The sequence below is a fragment of the Hippoglossus hippoglossus genome, chromosome 9 (assembly GCF_009819705.1).
Source record: "Hippoglossus hippoglossus isolate fHipHip1 chromosome 9, fHipHip1.pri, whole genome shotgun sequence".
Taxonomy (NCBI): Eukaryota; Metazoa; Chordata; class Actinopteri; order Pleuronectiformes; family Pleuronectidae; genus Hippoglossus; species Hippoglossus hippoglossus.
The window spans coordinates 4,427,992-4,450,442 of NC_047159.1; the positions used below are offsets into that span (position 1 = coordinate 4,427,992).

General features: G+C 44.2%; 1 protein-coding gene across 2 annotated transcripts in view; it reads left to right on the forward strand.

Moving 5' to 3' along the window:
• nos1 (nitric oxide synthase 1 (neuronal)) overlaps positions 1-19,198 on the forward strand; it is a 29,933-nt gene extending 10,735 nt beyond the window's left edge. Inside the window, exons 4-28 of one of the 2 annotated variants that reach the window (XM_034596368.1) lie at positions 5-181; positions 444-629; positions 959-1,050; positions 2,511-2,652; positions 2,738-2,877; positions 3,783-3,957; positions 4,759-4,860; positions 4,951-5,145; positions 6,205-6,290; positions 6,782-6,926; positions 7,801-7,905; positions 7,997-8,055; positions 8,166-8,282; positions 9,237-9,411; positions 9,680-9,818; positions 10,573-10,651; positions 10,820-11,013; positions 12,183-12,352; positions 13,770-13,980; positions 14,916-15,003; positions 15,725-15,846; positions 16,081-16,229; positions 16,637-16,831; positions 17,336-17,454; positions 19,092-19,198. In XM_034596368.1, coding sequence (XP_034452259.1) covers positions 5-181; positions 444-629; positions 959-1,050; positions 2,511-2,652; positions 2,738-2,877; positions 3,783-3,957; positions 4,759-4,860; positions 4,951-5,145; positions 6,205-6,290; positions 6,782-6,926; positions 7,801-7,905; positions 7,997-8,055; positions 8,166-8,282; positions 9,237-9,411; positions 9,680-9,818; positions 10,573-10,651; positions 10,820-11,013; positions 12,183-12,352; positions 13,770-13,980; positions 14,916-15,003; positions 15,725-15,846; positions 16,081-16,229; positions 16,637-16,831; positions 17,336-17,454; positions 19,092-19,107 — 3,378 coding nt within the window. In that variant the 3' untranslated portion in view covers positions 19,108-19,198. The remainder of the gene's footprint in view (positions 1-4; positions 182-443; positions 630-958; positions 1,051-2,510; positions 2,653-2,737; positions 2,878-3,782; positions 3,958-4,758; positions 4,861-4,950; positions 5,146-6,204; positions 6,291-6,781; positions 6,927-7,800; positions 7,906-7,996; positions 8,056-8,165; positions 8,283-9,236; positions 9,412-9,679; positions 9,819-10,572; positions 10,652-10,819; positions 11,014-12,182; positions 12,353-13,769; positions 13,981-14,915; positions 15,004-15,724; positions 15,847-16,080; positions 16,230-16,636; positions 16,832-17,335; positions 17,455-19,091) is intronic. The other variant, XM_034596369.1, reaches the window with a different exon arrangement.
• The last annotated feature ends 3,253 nt before the right edge of the window (positions 19,199-22,451 follow it).

Here is a 22,451-nt window from a genome sequence, read left to right on the forward strand (position 1 = left end):
TCAGATGCCGATCTGCACCGAGAACGTGTGCATCGGCTCCGTGATGATACCCAACACGCACACCCGCAAACCAGACGAGGTCCGATCCCCAGAGGAGCTTCTTCCGCTGGCCACAGACTTCATCGATCAGTACTACACCTCCATCAAAAGGCAAGCACGGCCTGCAGCAGTGTATCCATACTGTGAAAGGATTATTTTGTTATTCCTTCCTTAGGCTCAACACTTTGACTTTTAAAACACAGAACTCATAACGTTGATATGACTGTTTCCAACCTGTCCATACTCTGTGCCAATAACAGATCGCCACTGTCATCATCAGCCATAGAAAGGTGCACAGGTCTCAATCGATTTTATACTTTTGCCATCACGGTGCCAACATACAGTTTGTATAACAACTTATAGGTAGGTACATGTTGTTGTGTTCTCTGACTCACCTGTCCTGGTGTCCTGGTGTCCTGGTTCACAGGAATGGCTCTAAGGCCCACGTGGACAGACTGGAGGAGGTCACCAAGGAGATTGCCGCTTCGGGAACATATCAGCTAAAAGACACTGAGCTGATCTATGGAGCCAAGCATGCGTGGAGGAACGCAGCCCGATGTGTTGGGAGGATTCAATGGTCCAAGCTACAGGTGCAGTGTTACTGCAATCACAGTTTAGGGCTAGAAACTGTTTCCATGCTGCTTTTTACAAATGGACATTTAATGTGGTTACTACCATTAATAATAATAATGAACTTTATTTATATTGCAGTTTTCATAGCGTAAAATCCAGTTTAACAAGAACAAGTTATCACTAGATGCTTGAGAACAGAACATATTGAGACAATAAAGGAGGTTCAAAAATAGTTTATTCCTTTAACTAATATTTCTGCTTTTGTAACATTCAAGGTATTCAAAGAAATAGTGAAAAGCAAAACTATCTTATCTGCTTGCACATTAAAATCACATTTGCTTTCCAGGTTTTCGATGCTCGAGACTGCACAACAGCTCACGGAATGTACAACTACATCTGCAACCACATCAAGTACGCCACCAACAAAGGCAACCTGAGGTAAGAGGCAACAAGACGTTGTTTAACTCTGCAGCCCTTGTTTCCTTTTGTCGTCTTTTCGTCGGTTTTGTTCAACTCTGTCTGTTCCTCCACTCAGTCCTCCGCCCATCTGTTCCTCCGTGTATCTTATCACCCCCTCTCCATCCCCGACTACCCTGACTTGACCCGCAGTCCCATCTGTCAGTGAGCGCTCTGTCTCTTAACGCTGCATCTGACACTATCTGCTCCCTGTCTATCTGTCAGCGTCTCGGCGCCAATCGCTGCCCTGTTGGCGCGGCGGCAGACCTTGCTAACAAGCAGTCATTTGTCAGACCTGCGCGGCTCTCGCTTGCTTTCTGCCAAGTTCCTAATCACATGTGACATCTCATATTTACTTCTGGGATGATGGATAGCTTCTGACTCATTACTACGCTCGGTCTGGCCTTCGGAGGGACAGCTCGTATACAGATGTTGATAAGAGGCAGCACAACATCCTGGCCCAGGCTCGCGTTGACATAAATAAACACAGACATATATACGAACAAGTTGTGTAATTGCAATATGTTGCAATAGTCTGGGACATTTTTTTGTTTATCTGAAATCACCTGTCAATATTGCAGAGATGATTCCGAATGTGATGCAAGACGACTGAAAGTCAGCGGTTTTCTAAGTAGTGAAGCTGAAGGATAATGTAAAAGTTTGTGATGATGTTATATAATATAATATATATAATAATCAGTTCAAAGTGAATAATCAGAGTAAATGTTGGGTTGCCAGGTTGTAAAAAATCCTAGTTGCAGGTTTTTTTATCATTTCTCTAATTATAATATAAGTTAAACATGTTTGATCGTAGTTTTCTCATTTGCACTTGTAAGCATTAATAAGATGCCAATAAATTGATTATTTTCAATTCAATACAACAACTCTTATACAGGATTTTGACAACCTGGCAACCCATAAAAGACACTGTCATTTGCTGGACATTAAGTCTGAGTATAGAGACGATGATAACTGGTGTCACCACTAACAGCAACCTGCAAGCCAAGCTGAGGAACTGTTTCCTCCAGATGTTGGCTGCAGGCACAACTGGCCCAGATTCACAGCAGCTGCACTAACCCCTCAGCGACTTACAGCTTAGCAGCATTAACACTTTTACCCGGTCGTGGCTTTAAAACACCACCGAGATGTAGAAGCGGCCAAAGGTAGCGAAGCTCAGGCCTTTGACAGAACACGGTTAAATAGCTTATGTTATGGATTACGTGCACAATTCCAACCATCTGTTGATAATCATACTTAACAATCCATATATACTATATAATGCTCGGTTGGCAGGATGAACGTGGTGTTAACCTAAGATAATACTGGAGCACAGTTTATCTAACACTAATCTCAGCGTTTTTCAAGATATGAGACCAAAACCAAGACTAGTAATCAGGTTCAAATGTAACGAAGCTCGATTAAACATTTTTTCTTTCTTGCAGGTCGGCCATCACCATATTTCCTGCGAGGACAGATTGCAAACATGACTTTCGAGTGTGGAACAGTCAGCTGATTCGTTACGCAGGCTATAAACAGCCTGATGGACTCATCGTGGGAGACCCTGCTAACGTTGAATTTACCGAGGTACACGAGAGGAGCAGCAGAACGTAACACAGGGAGAAGACAAACCCTGTTTGTACTCAGCTCAGATGTTTGCTCTGGTCTCTAGATCTGCATGCAGCTGGGGTGGAAAGCTCCGAAAGGTCGTTTCGACGTCCTGCCCCTCCTGCTGCAGGCCAGTGGAAATGACCCTGAGCTGTTCGAGCTCCCTGAAGACCTCGTCCTGGAGGTGCCGATTACACACCCAAAGTGAGTTACAGCTTCCCTCCTGAGCATAAGATGTAAAGAGTTCTGCAGAAACAAAGAACAGAGGGGACTGCACACAAAGACATCCACCCACTCATACATCTCTGAACAACCCTTCTCAAACAATGGGATACTTTTTAGCGAGAGGTATGATTGGGTTATACTCACATTCCAACTGTTCCTACACCAGTTCTGTGGTAAGCGTGGGACTTGTTAGTGTGTTTTCAATCATCCTCCCTTTTTATCCGAGTGCATTTATGTTTAACGAAAACTTCTCTCAATAGCAGCTTCTGTCTAAAAGCTGTTACGCCCTTGAGAGTGGAAGCATTAAGCTGCTGCGTCTAATACCCATAATCACAATAAAGAATTGGGTATTATGGCTAGACTTGCTTTCAGACATGCAGACACAGATGCACACAGAGATACCACAGCGTCACTACACGCTACGTTGAAAGCATTTCCCAATCCCTTGACACACTGATCTCCCTGCCATACTCCCCCACCCCACCCCCAAAAAACTGGCATCTCTCTGCTCCATACCCTGCATCAGCTGGCCCTAAGCTCTGGCAGCAGCTTGGCACGGGCCGCGATCACTACGAGCATCTCATCATTACACGAGATTAGATCCAGCTCTGCAAATAATGCACTGAAAGCAGTGTCAACAGTTCCCCTAGAGGACGCGAGGAGTGAGTGGTGTGAGGCGGACCGAGGTGCCGCCTGCTGTCCAGCAATGAAAAGCTGTAAAGAGTGGATTTGGTTTTGTGTTAATGTGTGTTTTGGCTGCACTCCTTTTTTATGATGTGTGTCCCGGGGGGTAAGTACCTGTGCTCGTAAAGACTGGCTGTGCATATTGCAGGTGTTGGACTTTTACCAGACCCAATTTCAATATGGACCGTTTCTCTGCTCAGGTACGAGTGGTTCAAAGACTTGGACCTGAAGTGGTACAGCCTCCCGGCGGTGTCCAACATGCTGCTGGAGATCGGCGGCCTGGAGTTCACCTGCTGCCCCTTCAGCGGGTGGTACATGGGCACGGAGATCGGCGTGAGGGATTTCTGCGACAGCTCACGCTACAACATGCTGGAGGTAGAGTGCCGTGCCAAAATACGGAGTCATGATCTGTCGGAGTGAGGCACAGATTGAGCCTTGTGCAGGGAGGAGCATGTGCTGTGTTACCAAATGACCCAATCAGGATACAGTGGTACTGTGCACACTGAGGAGAAAGCTGATCAGCAGCAATTGTCTGTCGCAAACTCTCTTGATACAAATTACACAGAGGGATGTTGATCCAAAGTATGTTACTTTTCTGTACTTTGTGTTCGATTCTTTTAGAGGATAACATTTGGCATATGATTAGATTGATCAGACAATCTGCTGCTTTTTGAATGTCTCAGAGACAGTTTCTCATCCTAACGCCTGAGATAAAGACCAAGATTGTCCAGTTCGTCCACTTCAGGACACACGGGTGGCGAATTCAGAGGATTATTCTCACGTCGGAAGTGTGCGTGCAGTTTTTGATGAAGACGGCTTGTGCATTATTCTTTAGTTTTGTTCTGTGCAGTAATTTGCATTATTTGGTGAATAAGAAAATATAGAAAAGCTGCTCTCAACCTTTAATTTTAGTCATTGAGGATAAAAAAAAAACATTGAAGGCATCATTACTTTTATGATATTTTCTTTCCAGATGTTGACGAACATTTAGAAACAATGCTTCCAACTTTTTTTTATTTAGCATCTGCTGAATGCGTTAAACTCACTTGAACCTCAGACAGAAGATTGAGTTAGAATACCCATGACGTCCAATGGGCATGTGCAGCTAATGTACAGCACAATGTTCACACCGACTTTCACGTCAGTCGTATTCATGTTTCTTTATATCTCAAACAGGAGGTTGCTAACAAGATGGCCTTAGACACCAGGAAGACTTCCTCTCTGTGGAAGGACCAGGCGCTGGTGGAGATCAACATTGCTGTTCTCTACAGCTTCCAGGTGTGTTCATCTCTACATTCATATCCTCTATGTAAAAGTAAAACAGATATTTTGTCATGACAACTAACAATCTCTTCTGCTTTATTTTAGACCTGCAAAGTGACCATAGTGGACCATCACTCGGCGACTGAGTCCTTCATGAAGCACATGGAGAACGAGTACCGGGTGCGAGGTGGTTGTCCCGGCGACTGGGTGTGGATCGTGCCTCCCATGTCGGGAAGCATCACACCGGTTTTCCACCAAGAAATGCTCAACTACCGCCTCACCCCCTCCTTCGAGTACCAGGTGAGACGATGTGAGATTCTCAGTCTCACTCCACTGTTATGTACTGTACAAGGAACTTCGGGGGCCTTGGGGCGAAGGGGACCTTAGGGGCCCGTCGAGGAAGCAAATACCCCAGATTCAAAGGGATCTACTGACTAAGTTATATTTCATTGGGTCTTATTTCAAAAGCTCTGTCCCCTTTATCCTTCAACCGAGAACCTGGAGTAGTTAAAAGGCCCCTGTCAGAGGATGTCAAGGTGCAAGCAGGGTTGTGCAGTGAAAAAAGATCTACAACATACAGAGAAGTCAGACTATTATGTATCTTAAGTAATTAAAAGAACCTCATAATCAATTCTAAAAGATGCTGAACCCAGAAAACCTTCCCAGATAGATCTGACACTAACTTTTACACGTTTTAGTCACCTCTAAAAGACACTTTGGCAGAAAGTTAGCGACTTGGGGTCTTTTCTGGGTTCCGACCATGTTGTTGTTGCAGTCTCCTGTACATACCGTATCGGCGCCAGGGTAATGCCTGCTTTGCGCACCCTGTCGCGACGCCCCTCAATGTTTCACCTGTCATTAAGCTGAACTGATCGAACTCTGGAGAACAGACGGAGCCTTTCTTTATATAGTATATCACTCAGAAAACAGACCAGGAATCTGCCATGGGCTATACAATAAAAATTCCTGAGCACTGACTGTGTTTATAGCTTCACCTTTTCCCTCTGAACAAATTCACCACAGAGGTAGAACTGTCTGCGCTGGAATCAGCTCCACTGGACCATAATGCAATTCACGGGGTGTTGTGTGTTCGGTAGAGGGCATCACCACGAATATAGACATGCACTCGTGTTTACAAATTACTTGGCTGCTCAGCTAAATAAAGGAAGTCATTAAAGGGAAATTAAAGTTGGAAATCATTACCTGGAAAAGAGGAAGAGGAGCAGCGTTAAAAGAAAGTGAATGTAGGCTCCACTCTACCAAGTAAACACTGGGAGACACAAACGATATCTCCGTGTCTTGAAAATTGATTTTAAACCGAAGCAAAGAAAACGTCTGAACCCTGTTTTTCCTTATCAGGCTGATCCGTGGAATACCCACGTGTGGAAAGGTGTCAACGGGACTCCCACAAAGAAAAGAGCCATTGGATTCAAGAAGCTCGCCAAGTGAGTGTGAACACACACACACACACACACACACACACACACACACACACACACACACACACACGTCTTCTGTTTTGTTTGGGGATTTGGTTTCTTCTTCTTCTTCTTCTTCTTCGGTCCTAAATGTCAAAGATAATATGCTGTAGAATGTCTGTAAGATCCCCTGACAAAAGTTCAGCGCTTGGGAAGGAAGCTGGTGAACTTCATCCAATCAACCCCTCGGGGAGTAATCAGAGCTTTGTCAGGGTTTTGTCTCCGTATGCACGTGTGCTTCTCTATTTATATAATTGGCCTGGAGGAGATGACAAACTAGGTAATCACAATTGTCACCCATCCGCTACCTTACTGTTGGCTGCACGGTGAAGAGAACCACGATAACATGCATTGTTCGTTTCAGTGGCTCGTATCAAAACCGTATAGTCCTTGAATGATGCGTTTTACTCGTCCTGTATCTTTTACGGTTTCCCCTCTTGTCTTTTTCCCGTCTGCAGGGCTGTGAAGTTTTCGGCCAAGCTCATGGGCCAGGCCATGGCCAAGCGGGTGAAAGCCACCATCCTGTTTGCGACAGAGACGGGCAAATCGCAAGACTACGCCAAAACTCTCTGTGAAATCTTCAAGCACGCGTTTGACGCAAAGGTACGCTTGCTCCCGCCTTGCATCACCTCACACCCGAGAGCTGTCACTGCAAGAACATGTAAATGAAAAAAGGAGGAATTCAAAGACATCATTCCTATATCGTACCTATACCCCCCCCATCACCGCTGCCCCACCTCCTCATCCAGCTGAGGAAACCACGCAGATGCCACCTGAGCACATGTGATGAGAGAGTAGAAGGAGACAGTGTTTCTTTTCTCACATCTCCTCTCGTGAAGTAAAAGTGCTGCGGGTCAGAGGCAAGATTTAACCACCGAAGCGTCGAGCGGTGCAGTAGTTTAAGACAAGATCCTGCAGCACCCCTGGGTGTGCAAATCTGTTCAGGGAAAAATGAGAAAAGCAAAACATGCTGCTCGCTATCACACACTGTTGTGCTTTTTCCTCCAGGTCATATCCTATTTTCCCCACAGAGGAGAGATTCATGCATGCAAGTGTGTGGATGTGTGTCACCGCGAGTGGGTGTGTGTAGATGGATCGCAGGGCAGATGCGAGCGCCCGGGGGGCAAATCTTTGTTGTCGCGGGGCTAAAGCCTGTTTTTCTCCTTCACGCCTTCGGTTGTGTGTGCATGTGAAGCGCGAGCGCAGCCCCCGTGGCAGACAAACACCATCTTGTTGAGTGGTATGCATCATGGATGCTCATTGTGTGGCAGCAGCACATTATCATCTCGTTAGAGGCGAGGACAGAGTGGTCATTACAACCTCGTCCTCTGCCAACGGCTGTGTGTTCAGCCCTGAGTTACATGCTCAAGTCATCTGTCGCGTGGAATGTGTGTCTCCGAGGTGAGAGCGAGATAAAGACTGCGCCGTGGAAGTGGAGGACGAGATTCACTCGGCGCCATCTCCTTTCTCTCCGCAGGTCACGTCGATGGATGAGTACGATGTGGTCGACCTGGAGCACGAGACGCTGGTGTTGGTGGTGACCAGCACGTTCGGCAACGGTGACCCACCAGAAAATGGAGAGGTGTGTTTATCTATGTTGTGTTTAACACGTGTGTTTAGTGAACACAGGACAGATGCACGGATTTCTAACACTCGTTCTTTTGCTGCTTTAGAAATTTGCAGGTGCCTTAATGGAGATGCGTCACCCAACATCCAACACAGAAGACAGGAAGTGGGTTCAGTCGCTCAGTCTGTGTTTGTATACGTCTCTGTTTGTTGTTTATTCTTTTTTGTTCCCCCTCGAGTTCTGCAACCGTTCATCTCATGTCTTTTTTCCTCCAGGAGCTACAAGGTCCGTTTCAACAGCGTCTCCTCGTACTCTGACACACGCAAGTCCTCCAGTGACGAGCCAGAGACTAAAATCAACTTTGAGAGCACCGGGCCTCTGGCTAATGTCAGGTACACAAAACCAGATCGAATCAAATAGTCATGAGGACTCTTGTTTGTACTCGTCTCAAAGAATGCTCTCGTGATATGAGGTTTAGATGTCAGAGTAATTACAGGACATGTCAAGATTGTCATGTTTTAAACTGAGATGATGTTTACCTCTGCCAAGGTTGTGTTTTCATCTGTCTGTGTTTTCATGGATCTTGGTGAGAAAAGTCAGACATATTTATGGGAATAATATTTATGACTGTGTGCGATTTGGTGAAGATTAATATAAAAATCCAGATCTAGTGAATAAATGCTATTCAAGTCGTAGATGTTTTTTTTAAGCTGCAAACAAAATCGTTGTTTTCAGTCACCATTCGACTATTATTATTATAGTAAGTATATAATTTGTAGTAGTATTTTGTTATTTTGAAGTACAGAGTCACCACCAAAGGAAAGTCAATTAGCAATTGTATATGTCAATTTATTCTTTATTCCTAATTTCTTCTGACAAACACAGTGATATGAAAGATTATTTAAAGTGTAGTTTTTCTTAACGTGCCGACATGTTTGACAACATAATCCCTGTAGATTTAAATTGTGTTCAGTGAACCTCTCTGAGCACAGACTCTTTGACAGAGTGCGTTTATTTGCCTGCGATGATAAATCTTATTGCGCCGGACAGTTTGCTGATCTGATAAAGAAGAGGAGCCTCAGACTTGAAAGTGATGTGGGCCGACTGTTTCACAGCGAAGCAGCAGGAGGAGGATGACTTGTCTGTTCTCAGAAGAGCGCTCTCTCCTCATGTTTACATCTATAAAACCAGGCATTCATAAATCGTCAGCTGTTTTCAACTGTTTGGAACTTTCCCGAGGAGGAAGGAAAGGGCAAGTGTCTGTTTTGCGAACGTGTGTGTTTGTGTTTTTCTTTTTAAACACCACCTGCCTGTCTATCTCTGTCTTCTTGTGTGTTTGTGTTTAGGTTCTCAGTGTTTGGCCTTGGCTCCAGGGCCTACCCACACTTCTGCGCCTTTGCCCACGCTGTGGACACGCTGTTTGAGGAGCTGGGGGGGGAGCGCATCCTACGCATGGGAGAAGGAGATGAGCTGTGTGGTCAGGAGGAGTCGTTCAGAACCTGGGCCAAGAAGGTTTTTAAGGTCGGTTTCTCGAGCAAAGACCCTCTGGGCTAGGATTAGTGCATTTTCTCCATCATACTGGTTTGGTATTTTTACTGTAAACCCACAACAACATAAGAAAAAATCTGAAATTCCTCTTGTGCTTTAAAATGACTCCAAACACCAGGGTAACATTTAACCCTGGAGATCATTTTCCAAACCCTTTCCTATTCCTGTCTGAAACGCAGCTGCTGTTTCAGGTGCGAGGGACTAATATACGTGTTCTTGTCCGTGGTCGTTACTTGTCCAGGCTGCCTGTGACGTGTTCTGCGTCGGCGATGACGTGAACATCGAAAAGGCCAACGACTCCTTGATCAGCAACGACCGCAGCTGGAAGAAGAGCAAGTTCCGCATGACGTACATGGTCGAGGCCCCGGTGATCACAGACGGTAAATGAAGATCCCGTGGGAACTGAGTAATGAACTGATATTAAAGGGGCAATAAGGGCTAATGAGAGCTGCAGGACAAAATGGCCGTGATATATCTGAAGGGGGGGGGGGCTTATTGATCAAGACCAGTGGCTTATTGATCAAGACCAGTGGCTCCTCCATTACATCACCTGGAGATTAGGGCTCTGTTGTCTTTCCTGTTAATCTTGGTCCAAAATGTTGAACCAGGTCTTTGTCCAGATTTGCCTGAATTTTTATTTGGTAATTACAGCACTTTTGAATTGAAGTAAAAGATGTAAGATGTCCTAATTTCAAACAAAAGGTTAATTTCTCTAGAATTCATTAAAATCCATATTAATGAACACTTGACATATCAAAAGATGCCTATTATAAATATTGGACTAGTCACAATAACAGGCCAATGTAAAATGTGCAGAGTATCTTGAAGAAGGAGCCTTATTAGGCACTCACATATAAATAGGGTATTGGTGGTTAACTAACAACCTTCCGGCGATATCCGGATTACCAAGTGTTGTTTGCCAATATATAGATCAACCATGTAACGCCCTCTAAAGCCACACAGAGTTTCTGTCTTCTACTCGATGCTTCTAAGCGACACATCCATGATATTCACCTGGTTCCTTTCATAACAACAAGATTAGGTCTGTGGATAAACAGATTATTGTCGACCAGTTTCTAAATCACAGTGTAAATGTCATGCATGTGATGCCATGTTGCTCCCGTCTGCCAACAGCTTTACACAGCATTCACAAGAAGAAGGTCTATGGAGCAAAGATGCTGGAATCTGAAAACCTACAAAGTTCCAAATCCAAGTAAGTAATTACTCAAATGTGAAACGCAGGAATATTACTTGTCACATCTCTTTTGGTATGATCTGTGAAATAAAGATTCCGCTGGCGTCATTTTGTTTACTGTGCTTTACGGAACAGACTGAAAAACGCTGCACCGTTGTTCCCTCTACCTCTGATCTCTTTTTGCAGTCGCTCCACCATATTCGTGCGGCTCCACACAAACAACCACGACAGCCTGAGCTACCATCCCGGCGACCATCTGGGCATCTTCCCTGGCAACCACGAGGACCTGGTTACCGCTCTCATCGACAAACTGGAGGACGCTCCGCCTGTCAATCAGATTATCAAAGTGGAGTTCCTGGAGGAGAGGAACACGGCTCTAGGTGAGCGATGCTATTTGCAAACGTCGCGCTACAGCCGTGGAACCGCGAGAGCTGCGGCTCAAAATCGGAGCCGGATGTTAAAATCCAAACATGAATAAGAAACAATCCCTCTCGCCTCGACAGGCAGCATGAAGTCGCACCATGGGGGGGTATCTAAGCCCAGAAATCGTTCAGTAAAGCCGCTTATTGGCAGTTGAGGTGACACTATGCAACACAAGTGCTATTTTCACTGTGACTGTAAAACAAGGTGTCTCTTAAACACAGTGAAAATGAATCTTAAACATGTCTGTTCTTCTTTGTCTTGCTTTCTTTAAACGTAAAACACAAAATGAAAACCGCTCACACTGGACAAGAGAATTCAGCTTCTCCCTCTTGATTCACAGGCCTGATTCCCAAAAGTGATTTACACTCACTGTTTACACGCAGATTGCAAAATGGTGTCAATCGTCGTGTTTCACACAAATCGCAAAAGACGTTTGTGAGCCGTGCGGGGCTCTCGCATGCTCATGCCCGGGTGACAAGTATAGAGTTTGTTTGGATTGGTTTAGTGTGAGCAGGAGAGGAAACGCTCTCGTGATCCAGAGCACAGCTTGCACGGTGCAAATTTGGCAAAACGGGCTGTGAGCTAATGTAGCAGGTGTAGTTTAAACACAGCGATTCATGTGGCGTTGTTGTGGAAAACATGTTGTAAAATAGTCTACACATTCCACAGACAAACAGGCAACACTCTTGGTTTTGTTTCAGTCAGAGTCTGCAGATAAGAAAACAAAACAAAGGATCTGTAGATTTGGGTGATATTTATCTGTGAGCTTATTTTACATCTGCCAAGGAGGATATGTTTTTCACCCCTATTCATTCATTTGTTTCCTTGTTTTGTTAGCAAGATTACGCAAAACCGACCGAACGGATTTCCCCCAAAACTTAGTGGAAGGATGAAACATGGGCCAAGAAAGAACTCAATGAATTGGCACATATCTGGTGCCCTATGACCAGGTCACCATATCTCGCGCAACATTATCAATCCAAAGTAGGACGTTCTTTGACATTTTCACAGATTTCGCTGGGAATCTGAAAGAATCTCGATGAAACAAAATGTACGAGCGTGTGCAATTTGGTGTCGATTCAATTAAAATCTGGATCCCGTGAATTTCAATGTGGTTTCTCTGCAGGTGTAATCAGCAACTGGACCAACGAGACTCGTATCCCTCCCTGCACCATCTACCACGTCTTCCAGTACTTCCTGGACATCACCACCCCACCGAGCCCTGTGCTGCTGCAGCAGTTCGCCGCTCTGGCGACCAACGACAAACAGAAGAAGAAACTGGAGGTCCTCAGTAAGGTAAATTCACTTAGAACATTTTTCAGCCTTATCGTTATCACTGACCTTTAGGATTATCGAGCTGCTGCTGCTGCACTGAGCTCGTCGCCTGGTTCCAGACACATGAGGGATTCGCGATGTACAGTGTGTGCGTAGGCTTTATCCAAAAATACTCTACCTCTTTTTTCCCAGTTGAAAGCCAAACCTGTGCAGACATTTTCTTCACTCTTTTATTATGAGACTCTATAAAAAGTCACCATGTGTTTAAGGCTCAACAACACACTCCACATGTTTGCTGGAAGATGGTTTCCTGCGTCTGGTTGGATGCACCTTGCGCTGATGGAAATACATACAGTAGGAGTGAGCTGGCGCCAAATTAAAGCCGTTGATCTTTCTTACCCAGAGCCATCCCCCCCGTGCAGTGCCTCCCACAATTCACTCTCCATTTTTGTCAATGTGTGGAGAAAGGCTGGCTGAGGCCAAGCAGTGACTCATACGCTCATACATCGAATCATTGTCACCAAAGCGAGAGGAAACGATGCAAGAGTTCTGAATTCAGAAAAGGAAATAGTACAGCGCCGCAGATCATTTTTATTTTTGTATGTGCTCCGTCTCTGGAGCATTTCAGGACTAACAGAGTTTCTCATTCTCTTTCTATGTCATTAGATTCAGACAAGCAAAATAACCAACGTTAGAGAAACGAGTCAAGCTGTCGTGTCAGTTTTATTATCGTGTTCTCTGTTCAAAAACACAAAAAGGAATTGACAGAAAAATATTTTACAAATGTATTAAACTAGTGCACTGTCTGTTTGGACTGGGCTGTTCAGTCGGCCTGTGGTAATTCTGGTTGCAGCTTCCTTCCTGAAAAGACCCGCTGCAGTGTAAAGACGATAATATGAGCAGTTCTCCAGAAATGGGAACCACAGACGGACAGAAATTCCTGGAAATATTGTAGATTACTCAAACACACTAATCAGACCTGAACTCTTGAATAGTCCCACAACCCTGTATCTTTACATAGGTTATAAAAAAAAAACAAGTCCCCTAAAGTACTTTAATCGTCGGGTCCTTCAAACTGTGCTTTTGATCCAGCACAAGTCCACACTGGGCGTCTCAATGGGCACCGTGTCACTAATTAGCAGCTTGAGAACAAAGAATTTTGAAAGCCTGGTGGCAGTTCTCTAAATTCATCCCATCCAAATGTCAGTGATGACAAACTAAAAACAGTTGGACGGTGAGCGGTGAATGGCTCTGCCTGTGGCGGCCTCCTGCTCCTGAGTCAGAAATGTTTACAGATCTAAAAGAGGAAACCCTCCTCCGTGCTCTCCCCTTGCTGCGGCACTTACTTTGCTTTCTTAATTAGGAGAAGAAAACTCATCAACTCACCGATAAATATCCACTCTTCCTTTTCTGTCCCCCCCCCCCCCCAACATCCCAGGGCTTGCAGGAGTACGAGGAGTGGAAGTGGTACAACAACCCGACCCTGGTGGAGGTGCTGGAGGAGTTCCCCTCTATCCAGATGCCCTCCACCCTGCTGCTCACCCAGCTGCCCCTGCTGCAGCCTCGCTACTACTCCATCAGCTCCTCTCCAGAGCTGCACCCAGGGGAGATCCACCTCACCGTCGCTGTGGTCTCTTATCGGGCCAGAGGTACGGACCTACTGCTCATCTGGGGCTCCTTCTCACCCACAGCGCTGTTGAGCATTAGCCACGCATCCCTCGGAGGATTTTAAAACCGGCGTAGGCGTAGCCGCGGGTGTTACGGCCTTTTCTGTGTCTTATTAGGCTTTTGAGGGTCTGAAATCTGTCCCTTTATTTCTGGCATTTCATACGATGATGTTCTTGACATTTCAGGAAAATTAAAAAACGTAATCACACCCTGCGGTTCCCACCGAACAGTATTAAGCTGGTTATTACTGGGAAAAAAGTGCACATTCTGTTTATCCATATATTTCGCTGTGGGTGAGTTTATGTCGCGGATAAAAGGCCCGATTCTGTGGATCTTTTCAAGGTTGTTGCAAATGACTCAGCCTCACCCAGGGACGGCTCAGAGGAAATAGATTGGAAGTTATCTTGGAAATCCGGTCTGCTTAATACAGCAGCTGGACCACGACTGCAATTACAAAGAGTTTGGATTTAGAAACACCTCGGGAAGATTCTGCATCTCAGACACAGATTCTATTTAGAGATACAAACACAAATTGAGAGGAAAGGGTGTAGCTCCACTAATCTGTGTGACCGTGTGTAAAGTGAGTTAACTACACAGGTGTTAATGTTACTACTTCAGTATATTACAAGGTTGTTGTGTCGCCACCCTTTGCAATTCACATCCACTCTCCCCTCTGCTCACTATTATTTTCTCTCACACATGAAATGCACACTACGGCCGACATGCTCCCATGATTGTAAAAGCTGAATTACTGTAATTTCCCTTTTAGAGAGAGAGGGTTATGAAATTGCCCCAAGCCTCGGATAACATGTTTGGGTTACGCATGCTTCCTGTGTCAGTTTGTGCACTTAAAGAGAGTGGGAGGCAGAGGGGAGGAGGAAAGGTGAAGTGTTGATTGAGTAATTGTCCCTTTCAGATGGAGAGGGGCCCGTCCACCATGGAGTGTGTTCATCGTGGCTCAACAGGATAGAGAAGGGGGAGATGGTGCCGTGTTTTGTCCGAGGGTAAGTGTCAGGGTTGTTGTTTTTTTGTATCTTACGTGAATCAGTATTGTGGAATGTTTGACATTTGGGGACGTGATTCTAATTCACTGTCTCGCCGAGAGTTGGACAAGAACGTGGAGCTACCACAAGTCGGTAGCTAACTTAGCTTAGCATGAAAACTGGAAACAGAGGGAGGAGCTTGCCAGGCTCTTTCCACAGGTAACACATTGCATCACCGTCTTGTCCTGCCCTTCCTGCTGTCGCCTAGCAACAGAGCTCCAGTCGGACACTACGAGAAAGTTTTATAGAGAACTGCGCATTTGGAGGAGCCTTCGAAATGGGACGGTCTCGACGCAATCAGTCTTCAAATGCAGCCTCACAAGGACGCAGCCCCTGAATCGATGCACAACTTTTGCTTCTCGATGTTGTAGTCCAGCCTTCACCGGTTGCTAGGCAACTGGTCCAGATCAAGAAATAGTCCGGCCCTTGTTTTTACACCAAACAAAAGGAGATAAATGTGGAGATCAGTGAGCTTCAGAAGTGCTGATGGGCAGATATTGTTACCTTTGTACAGACCCAGGCTAACAGTAGATTCAAATTTAGCATAGAGACATGAAAGTGGTATCAACATTCTCCTCTAACTACAAATGAAGATGTTTCACAGGCTCTTTTGTCATTTTAAAGACATTTAAAAGTGTTGTTGCCTAATTCTTTTGTGTGTTTCTTCTGTTGTTTTTTTCAGTGCACCATCTTTCCGACTTCCCAAAGACAACCAAGCACCTTGTATCCTGGTGGGTCCAGGAACAGGCATCGCCCCGTTCAGAAGCTTCTGGCAAAAAAGACTGTACGACCGCGAACACAAAGGTTGGTTCTTCTTTTAAATTACTTAATTACTTGGAGATGTTTATCACTAGCTCACAGTGGATTTTCACTGAAACACGAGAACCTGCAGACAGAATTTGACGGCTGATTATGTGATTATCTAGAACAGACTGATTTCACTTATTCACACCTTTGAATAATGAGAAAAGATCAAGTCCCTGTCAGAGTAGACCATTATTTCTGCATCTTGAATCAACTCTGCCTGTTTTCTTTCAGGGATTGAATCGTGCCCCATGATCCTGGTGTTCGGTTGTCGGCAGTCGGAGATGGACCACATCTACAAGGAGGAGACGGTCCAGGCCAAGAACAAGGAGGTGTTCAAGGAGCTCTACTCGGCCTATTCCAGAGAACCCGGCAAACCAAAGGTACAGACACCAAACCGTCCGTTACCACGGATGAGTCAGCTTGTCACAACTCTCTTTGTGCTTCTGTGTGGGTTTGAAATAAAATCACAGCTGTGGTTATATTCTGGAGTGCACTTCAAATCATGTGTTTCCATTTCACCACTTTTAACTCTAGCTGTTCAGGTAACACTTTTTATCTTTTAACATTTTCTTTTTTCTTTGGATCTTCTGATGTTTTGTTTGATTGTGCTCTTGTTAGCATTGATTAAAAGACGCATACATTTTCACACTCATACATAATTATTCCCTGCTCACGACAGTCTTCCAGTTTACGGTTTGAGCGGCTTCTTCCTTGTACTTAGTTTCCCATCTGACTGGTTCTCTTTCTACTCTACTCACACTCGTGTCTCCTCCTCTGCCTCTGTCAGAAATACGTACAGGATGTACTGCGCGAGCAGCTGTCGGAGACGCTGTACCAGTGCCTGAAGGAGGAGGGAGGACACATCTACGTGTGCGGGGATGTTACGATGGCCGGAGATGTTCTCAAGACCATCCAGCAAGTCATCAAGCAGCAGGGCAACATGAGCCTGGAGGACGCCGGCTTCTTCATCAGCAAGCTCCGGGTAAGAGAGAGAGGAAATCATTACACCACCATTAAATCGCTCAGTGGTGTCAGGAAAGAGAGGGTGCTGGTTTGAATCCAGGATGAAAAACATGAATGAAAGGTGAACTCCATTGAGGAAACGTAGTTTGATAATTTGCATCCTCTCATTCCTTCATAGTTAAAAACAAAGACAATGGTGTTAAAATAGGATGAAATTAATTAAAAGAAAGATCATAAAATAGTTTTTTTACTATACACCTGCTGCATTTGGACACAGACAATGTTTTGCAGAGTATTGTGATGCATTGTGGTGAGTGAGCTAAAAGCCAAGAAGCTAAGACCTCATTCAGAGGGAGGATTTATGAAGGTGCCTTGTTGCTGCCGCGGAGCACTGGACAAATTGAATCCTGTTCCAAAAGGCCAGTTTGTGTCAGAGCAAATTACTGATGTGACTCAAGATAATAAAGAAAAACTTCTACTTTAAAAGATATGTATCTCTCTCCCTTCATCTTTCTGTTACCAGGATGAGAGTCGCTACCACGAGGACATCTTTGGTGTCACCCTGCGCACCTATGAGGTCACCAACCGGCTTCGCTCCGAGTCCATCGCCTACATCGAGGAGAGCAAAAAAGACCCAGATGAGTAAGTTGATTTCTTTCATTTCCAGTGTTAAGCACTAATGCTTTTAAATGCAGATTGATTGCGTTGTATTTGCCTTCTGCCTAATGTCCGTTTGTCTCGGCCTCAGGATCTTGCAGGGTTAAGTCAGTTTAATGTCCAGTTCAGTTCAACACTTGCTTTCACACATGCAGCTCCTGTGGATGATGTCTAGACATATTCAGAGCTGCAAGGCTGACATGTCTGAAAGCAGCTCTGACTCCGACTCTCACTGAAAAGAGTAGATGTTCCTCACACTTAGCGAGACAAACATGAAAAGAGACGTATTCTGCTCATATCCGTGTTAATCATTTCAATTTGTGCTGTAACTCTAAAAGGTTCACACGCTCTAATGTTCAGAAAAACACATCACTTTCCTCAAACTGTCCATTGCTGCAGCTCCACTTTTCAGCCTCTGTCTCAAACACTTGGTTTTAGCTCCTGTATCTTTAAGATCCCCTCCCTCCTGCTCTCATTGGCCACTTGGCCCAATCTGTTGTGATTGGTCAACTACTTCAGGCGCGTGTAGGAAATGTCAGCTCTCTCTTACCTGACAGACTAGACGCTAGGCTAGTGATGTCATGATACCGCGGAAGTATCGGACTGCTGTCATCAGGAGAAGTGTTTTCCCTTTACTTTGACTTACGTTGCAGAACTTTTACAAACACAACAAACCTATTAAACACACCAGAAGAAAGAAAAAACAAAAATGCATCATATATCTCTTTTGAAACTTTGGTAAATTTGTTCTTCTCAGTCGCTGCATGAGCCTTTTGCTAATTTCTCCTTCATTTAGATTAATTTACAGATTTAGAGTCATGACTCATCATTTCTAAAAATAGCTCCACATGCTCTGAATGAAACCAGAAAAATACAGAACATTCATTTATTCCTCCCTTCATTCACACATCTTCTCTTCTCCAGTGGATCTTAGGAAGCATGACAATGTCTATTGTTTACACATTAAACCAGGATCATTCACTTCTCGTCTTGGCTGCAACACCACTGAACTGTGCAGGATCTTATTATTCATCTTTCCATCATAGATCCTTCTTCCCCGCTCACATTTACCAGCTGGTTATCTCATATCTCACAAAAAGAGAAATGTTTTGGCACCGGCAGGTTGAGATTCATCCCAACCAGCGAGATTACCAGAGCGGCTCTGGTCCAACTCCAATCCGCAACCTGCAGTTGTTGGTGACGCCGGCGTGTTGTCACCCCATAGTTTCAGATGAAAACAGAGTGGGTAACCATAGAAACCCGCGGAGAGAAGGGCCTTTAAACTAACAGGATTAGAGCGAGAGCGAGTGGCTCTGTTCCATTTCTGTTTTTGTTTCCGTCGTTATTTGTGCATTTTCAAGATTAAACACTTCATATACTCTTGCCATGAGAGCAAAACAAGGGCCCTACATAGCCACTATGGCTCATTAAGTACCAACATAATGCATCACAGACGATGGTTCCTGTGTGGATTGTCACTTGAATTTCACATTTGGCCGTCAAAGCCCCTGCATGTTGGATGAGTAATGACTGTAACATCTCTATTTCTATGTCTCCGTTGCTCTCTGTCTCTCTGTCTCTCTGTCTCTCTGTCTGTCTCCTTCTGTCTTTTCACTTCTCAGGGTTTTCTGCTTGTAAGTCTATGAATCGGGGGGGCTTTCCGACAACAACCAGTCCGGAGGATGCAGCAACGCTGGTTGAAGAATACTGTGCCAATTTTTGTACTGTAAAAAAAAAAAAAGTGTTTCTTTCTTTCTGTCTTTTTTTATATACCACTTTAATGTTTCTGTTGGGCTCTTTGCGATTTCGTCTGTAGCAAGTTGTTCTCTGAGAATCTGTTTTGCTTGTCGATGATTCTTCCAAAAATTATAAATTGATCATTTTTGATTTCATAACGTGTGAACCTATTGTAATGACCTGCCTCATTGTGAATGCATGACCAAGACAAGAATATACTCAACAAATATAATATACTCTGTTGTTATTGTTACAGTGAAAAGGATTTTATCGAGGTTTTATATTTGCAAGGTAATGTGTGGCATCGATTACAGGAACAGGAATTGCGGGTGATTGAAGTTGATTTCATTGATTTATGAAGAATCAGGGCTGATCAAAGATATTTGGGCTGTTGTGCTGTTTATTCGTTTTTTTACATCAAAGGCTGCAGATTCAGAACAATGTAGAATCGTGAACGATGTGGATTGACAGGTCACCGCAAATGATGAATAGCACATCCGTGGAGCGAATACCTCCGCCAAGGCTAAAAGTCGCATATCGCAGTGTTAACAGAAAGTGAAAAGAAAGTCCTTGATACGTCTGTTTTTCCGGCCCTGCTACAAAATGTAATGTGTTCTTCCTTGAGTCGTGTTCCACCCATCGGCAAAATGTCCTGGAAATTGGTTCCGTAGTTTTTGCAGAATCTAATAACAGACAAACAACAAAAACGAACCGCGATTAAAACACAAACTCTTTGGCCGGTGTTAACAAACGTATTCTCTAGCTCTTCTCCGCTGTCCAGTGAAAACGCATCAGCCTCCGCGGCAGCTCTCTTATTGGTGGCCTGTCCTTTCTCTCATAACATCATAATCCCATGTGTCCCAGTGGACAGCAGCAAGAAATCAAAGCTACCATGTGTCGCTATGTGTTGTTGATCAACTCCAAAACACTTCTTTAGGGCTCTCAGGTTTTATTTAACTATAGATCCTTATTCAACATATTATACCGATATTATAAAGTCTTCTCTTTCTCCTTATTGCTGAGCGCTGGATGAGGAAATCGATAGCCTGCCCCTCTCATGTCCGTACGGTAGATATGAAGATACAGCCAGCGGTGGGTTAGCAGGCGTTCAGACCACAAGTTGCACAAAAACCAAAGTTCCATGTTGTGGTTTTATGTGTCAGGCTTTTTTTGGACTGGAAGCAGGAAGTCGCAGCTCCCAGACAATACATTTAAAAATAACCCTGTCCTAAAATGCAACTTGCTATTTCATAGTTTAGTTTTATTATGCAGATTAAACAAAACAAACAAACATGTTATATATATATATATATATATATGCTTTAGATGTGCTGGTATAGGAAGCTGTTGTTTCAAATGCTAAGCTAAGCTGATTAGCTGCAGGCTGTAGCGTCACATCTCCCGTACGAACATGGTTGTGGTATCGATCCTCACCTTCCTCTCAGCAAAAACAGCAAATGCCAATTTTTTTTCTGGTCGGCAGCGAACCTCTTTTGTTACGGGAAAGTAAAAGTTCTGTTTCCTCACACCGTGCTGCCCAGATCACATGTGGCAGCTGTCAACTCCGCCCTGTGCTCACCAGATTTTAAAACTTTCGTTTGTCGGCATCATGACTCTTCTGCCTCTTGCCTTACATTCACTCTCTGCTTCTGCCTACATGCACCACGTTCACTCTCTTATTGTCTCATGCCTCTCTCTCACTGTGACCTGACACCCGCTCAGTAGCATCAGCATGTGTGTGTGTGTGTCTGTATATGTGTGTGTGTGTGTGTCATATCAATCTCTGTAAGTGTGTGTGTCTCTATTCGAGTGGGTGGAAACGTGCATGTGCTCAGGTGTGTGTTTTTACATGGTTACTCTGCTCTGTCGTCTGCTAACTCGTCACACTGGTCGGATTTTTTGAAACCAGCATGAGTGTGTTGCCGTGTTCGAGTCTGAAAATGAAATCTTACAGATGGTGTTTTGGTGACAGGAAACTGCCCACATGGCTTTTTCGTTTTTTGATCTCAGCAGTTCAGTCCTATTGTGAAGTTTTGTTTTGTTTTGATTCAAAGACAAGAGGCGGCCGCTCGGGTCATTTGCTGCTTTCCAATGAGTCACAGTTGTAATTTTGAATATATTTGTGCAGCGGCGACATCGTTTATCGACCCACTCGACAGCGACCTGCGACTTTTCCTGTCATCTTCTCTGACTTATTTATTCCCTCCCTTTTGTCTCTGATGCGGTTTAAATATAGCCGTCATCATGATTCATGGATTTCAGTGTGATTTCCAAAACGTCTCGAACAGCTGCTGAGAAAACGTTTGTTTTGTTTTATTTGGTCTGAATCAATTATTTTAACTGCCAAGAGAAAACGGGCGATTCCCATTGTCCCCACTGTCGTTCACTCTGGATGAATGTCTCCTCTGTATTTGTTTTTAACAGATTTCCTTTAATTGGAATGAGAAAATGTCTGTGATGTAAAATGTGCAACAAGAAAACAATTGATACAAGAATATAGCTTCTATATATAGCTTCTATATATAAATATATATATATATATTCAAAGACAAAGTATAAAATATAAAGAGTACCACTTCGATCTTTTCTAAGAATGTATTTTGATTATGTAAATGAGCACTATGATTCTGCTTGATTTAAAAAGAACAAAAAAAAAAAAAAGGCCTATTCCATATGGTGTCTCTCATATCCTTTAGGTATGGGGATAAAAACAGCAGCATTAAATACATGCATGGTGATCTTCTGTCTCCGGTTCATATTTAAAAAGCTCTGTCTGTTAACCAGCACTGTGTCAGTCAGCGAGACTGGATCGTGAGGTCTGGCCTTTTCCCACAGGGCTTTGGATGCTTAAAAAAAAAAAAAAAAAACTTTCTGGAGGGGATTTTCTTTCTCTGTGTTTGCATATCGCTGCTGCTACGAACAACTCTGATCCAATCAGCCTCTGCTATAATGACCTTTGTTGTGTAATTGATCGAGGGTATTCCATTTTAATGCATCAACTGCAAGGACTTTTCATTTACTTACGAAATAAAGAGAAACATTTACAGAATATGTCAACACAGTTGCTTCCTTTGCTTTTTTTTTGTCTCGCTTATAAGAAAGGCGGTTTATATTCTGGCAGTGGGACCTTTTCGTTATTTGGAAGGTCAGATTTAGATGTTGTTAAAGAGCTGCTTTTTTCTAACTGAAAAACAAGACACACGCTTCCCCCCTCGTCCCCCCCCCCCCCCCCCCCCCCCCCCCCC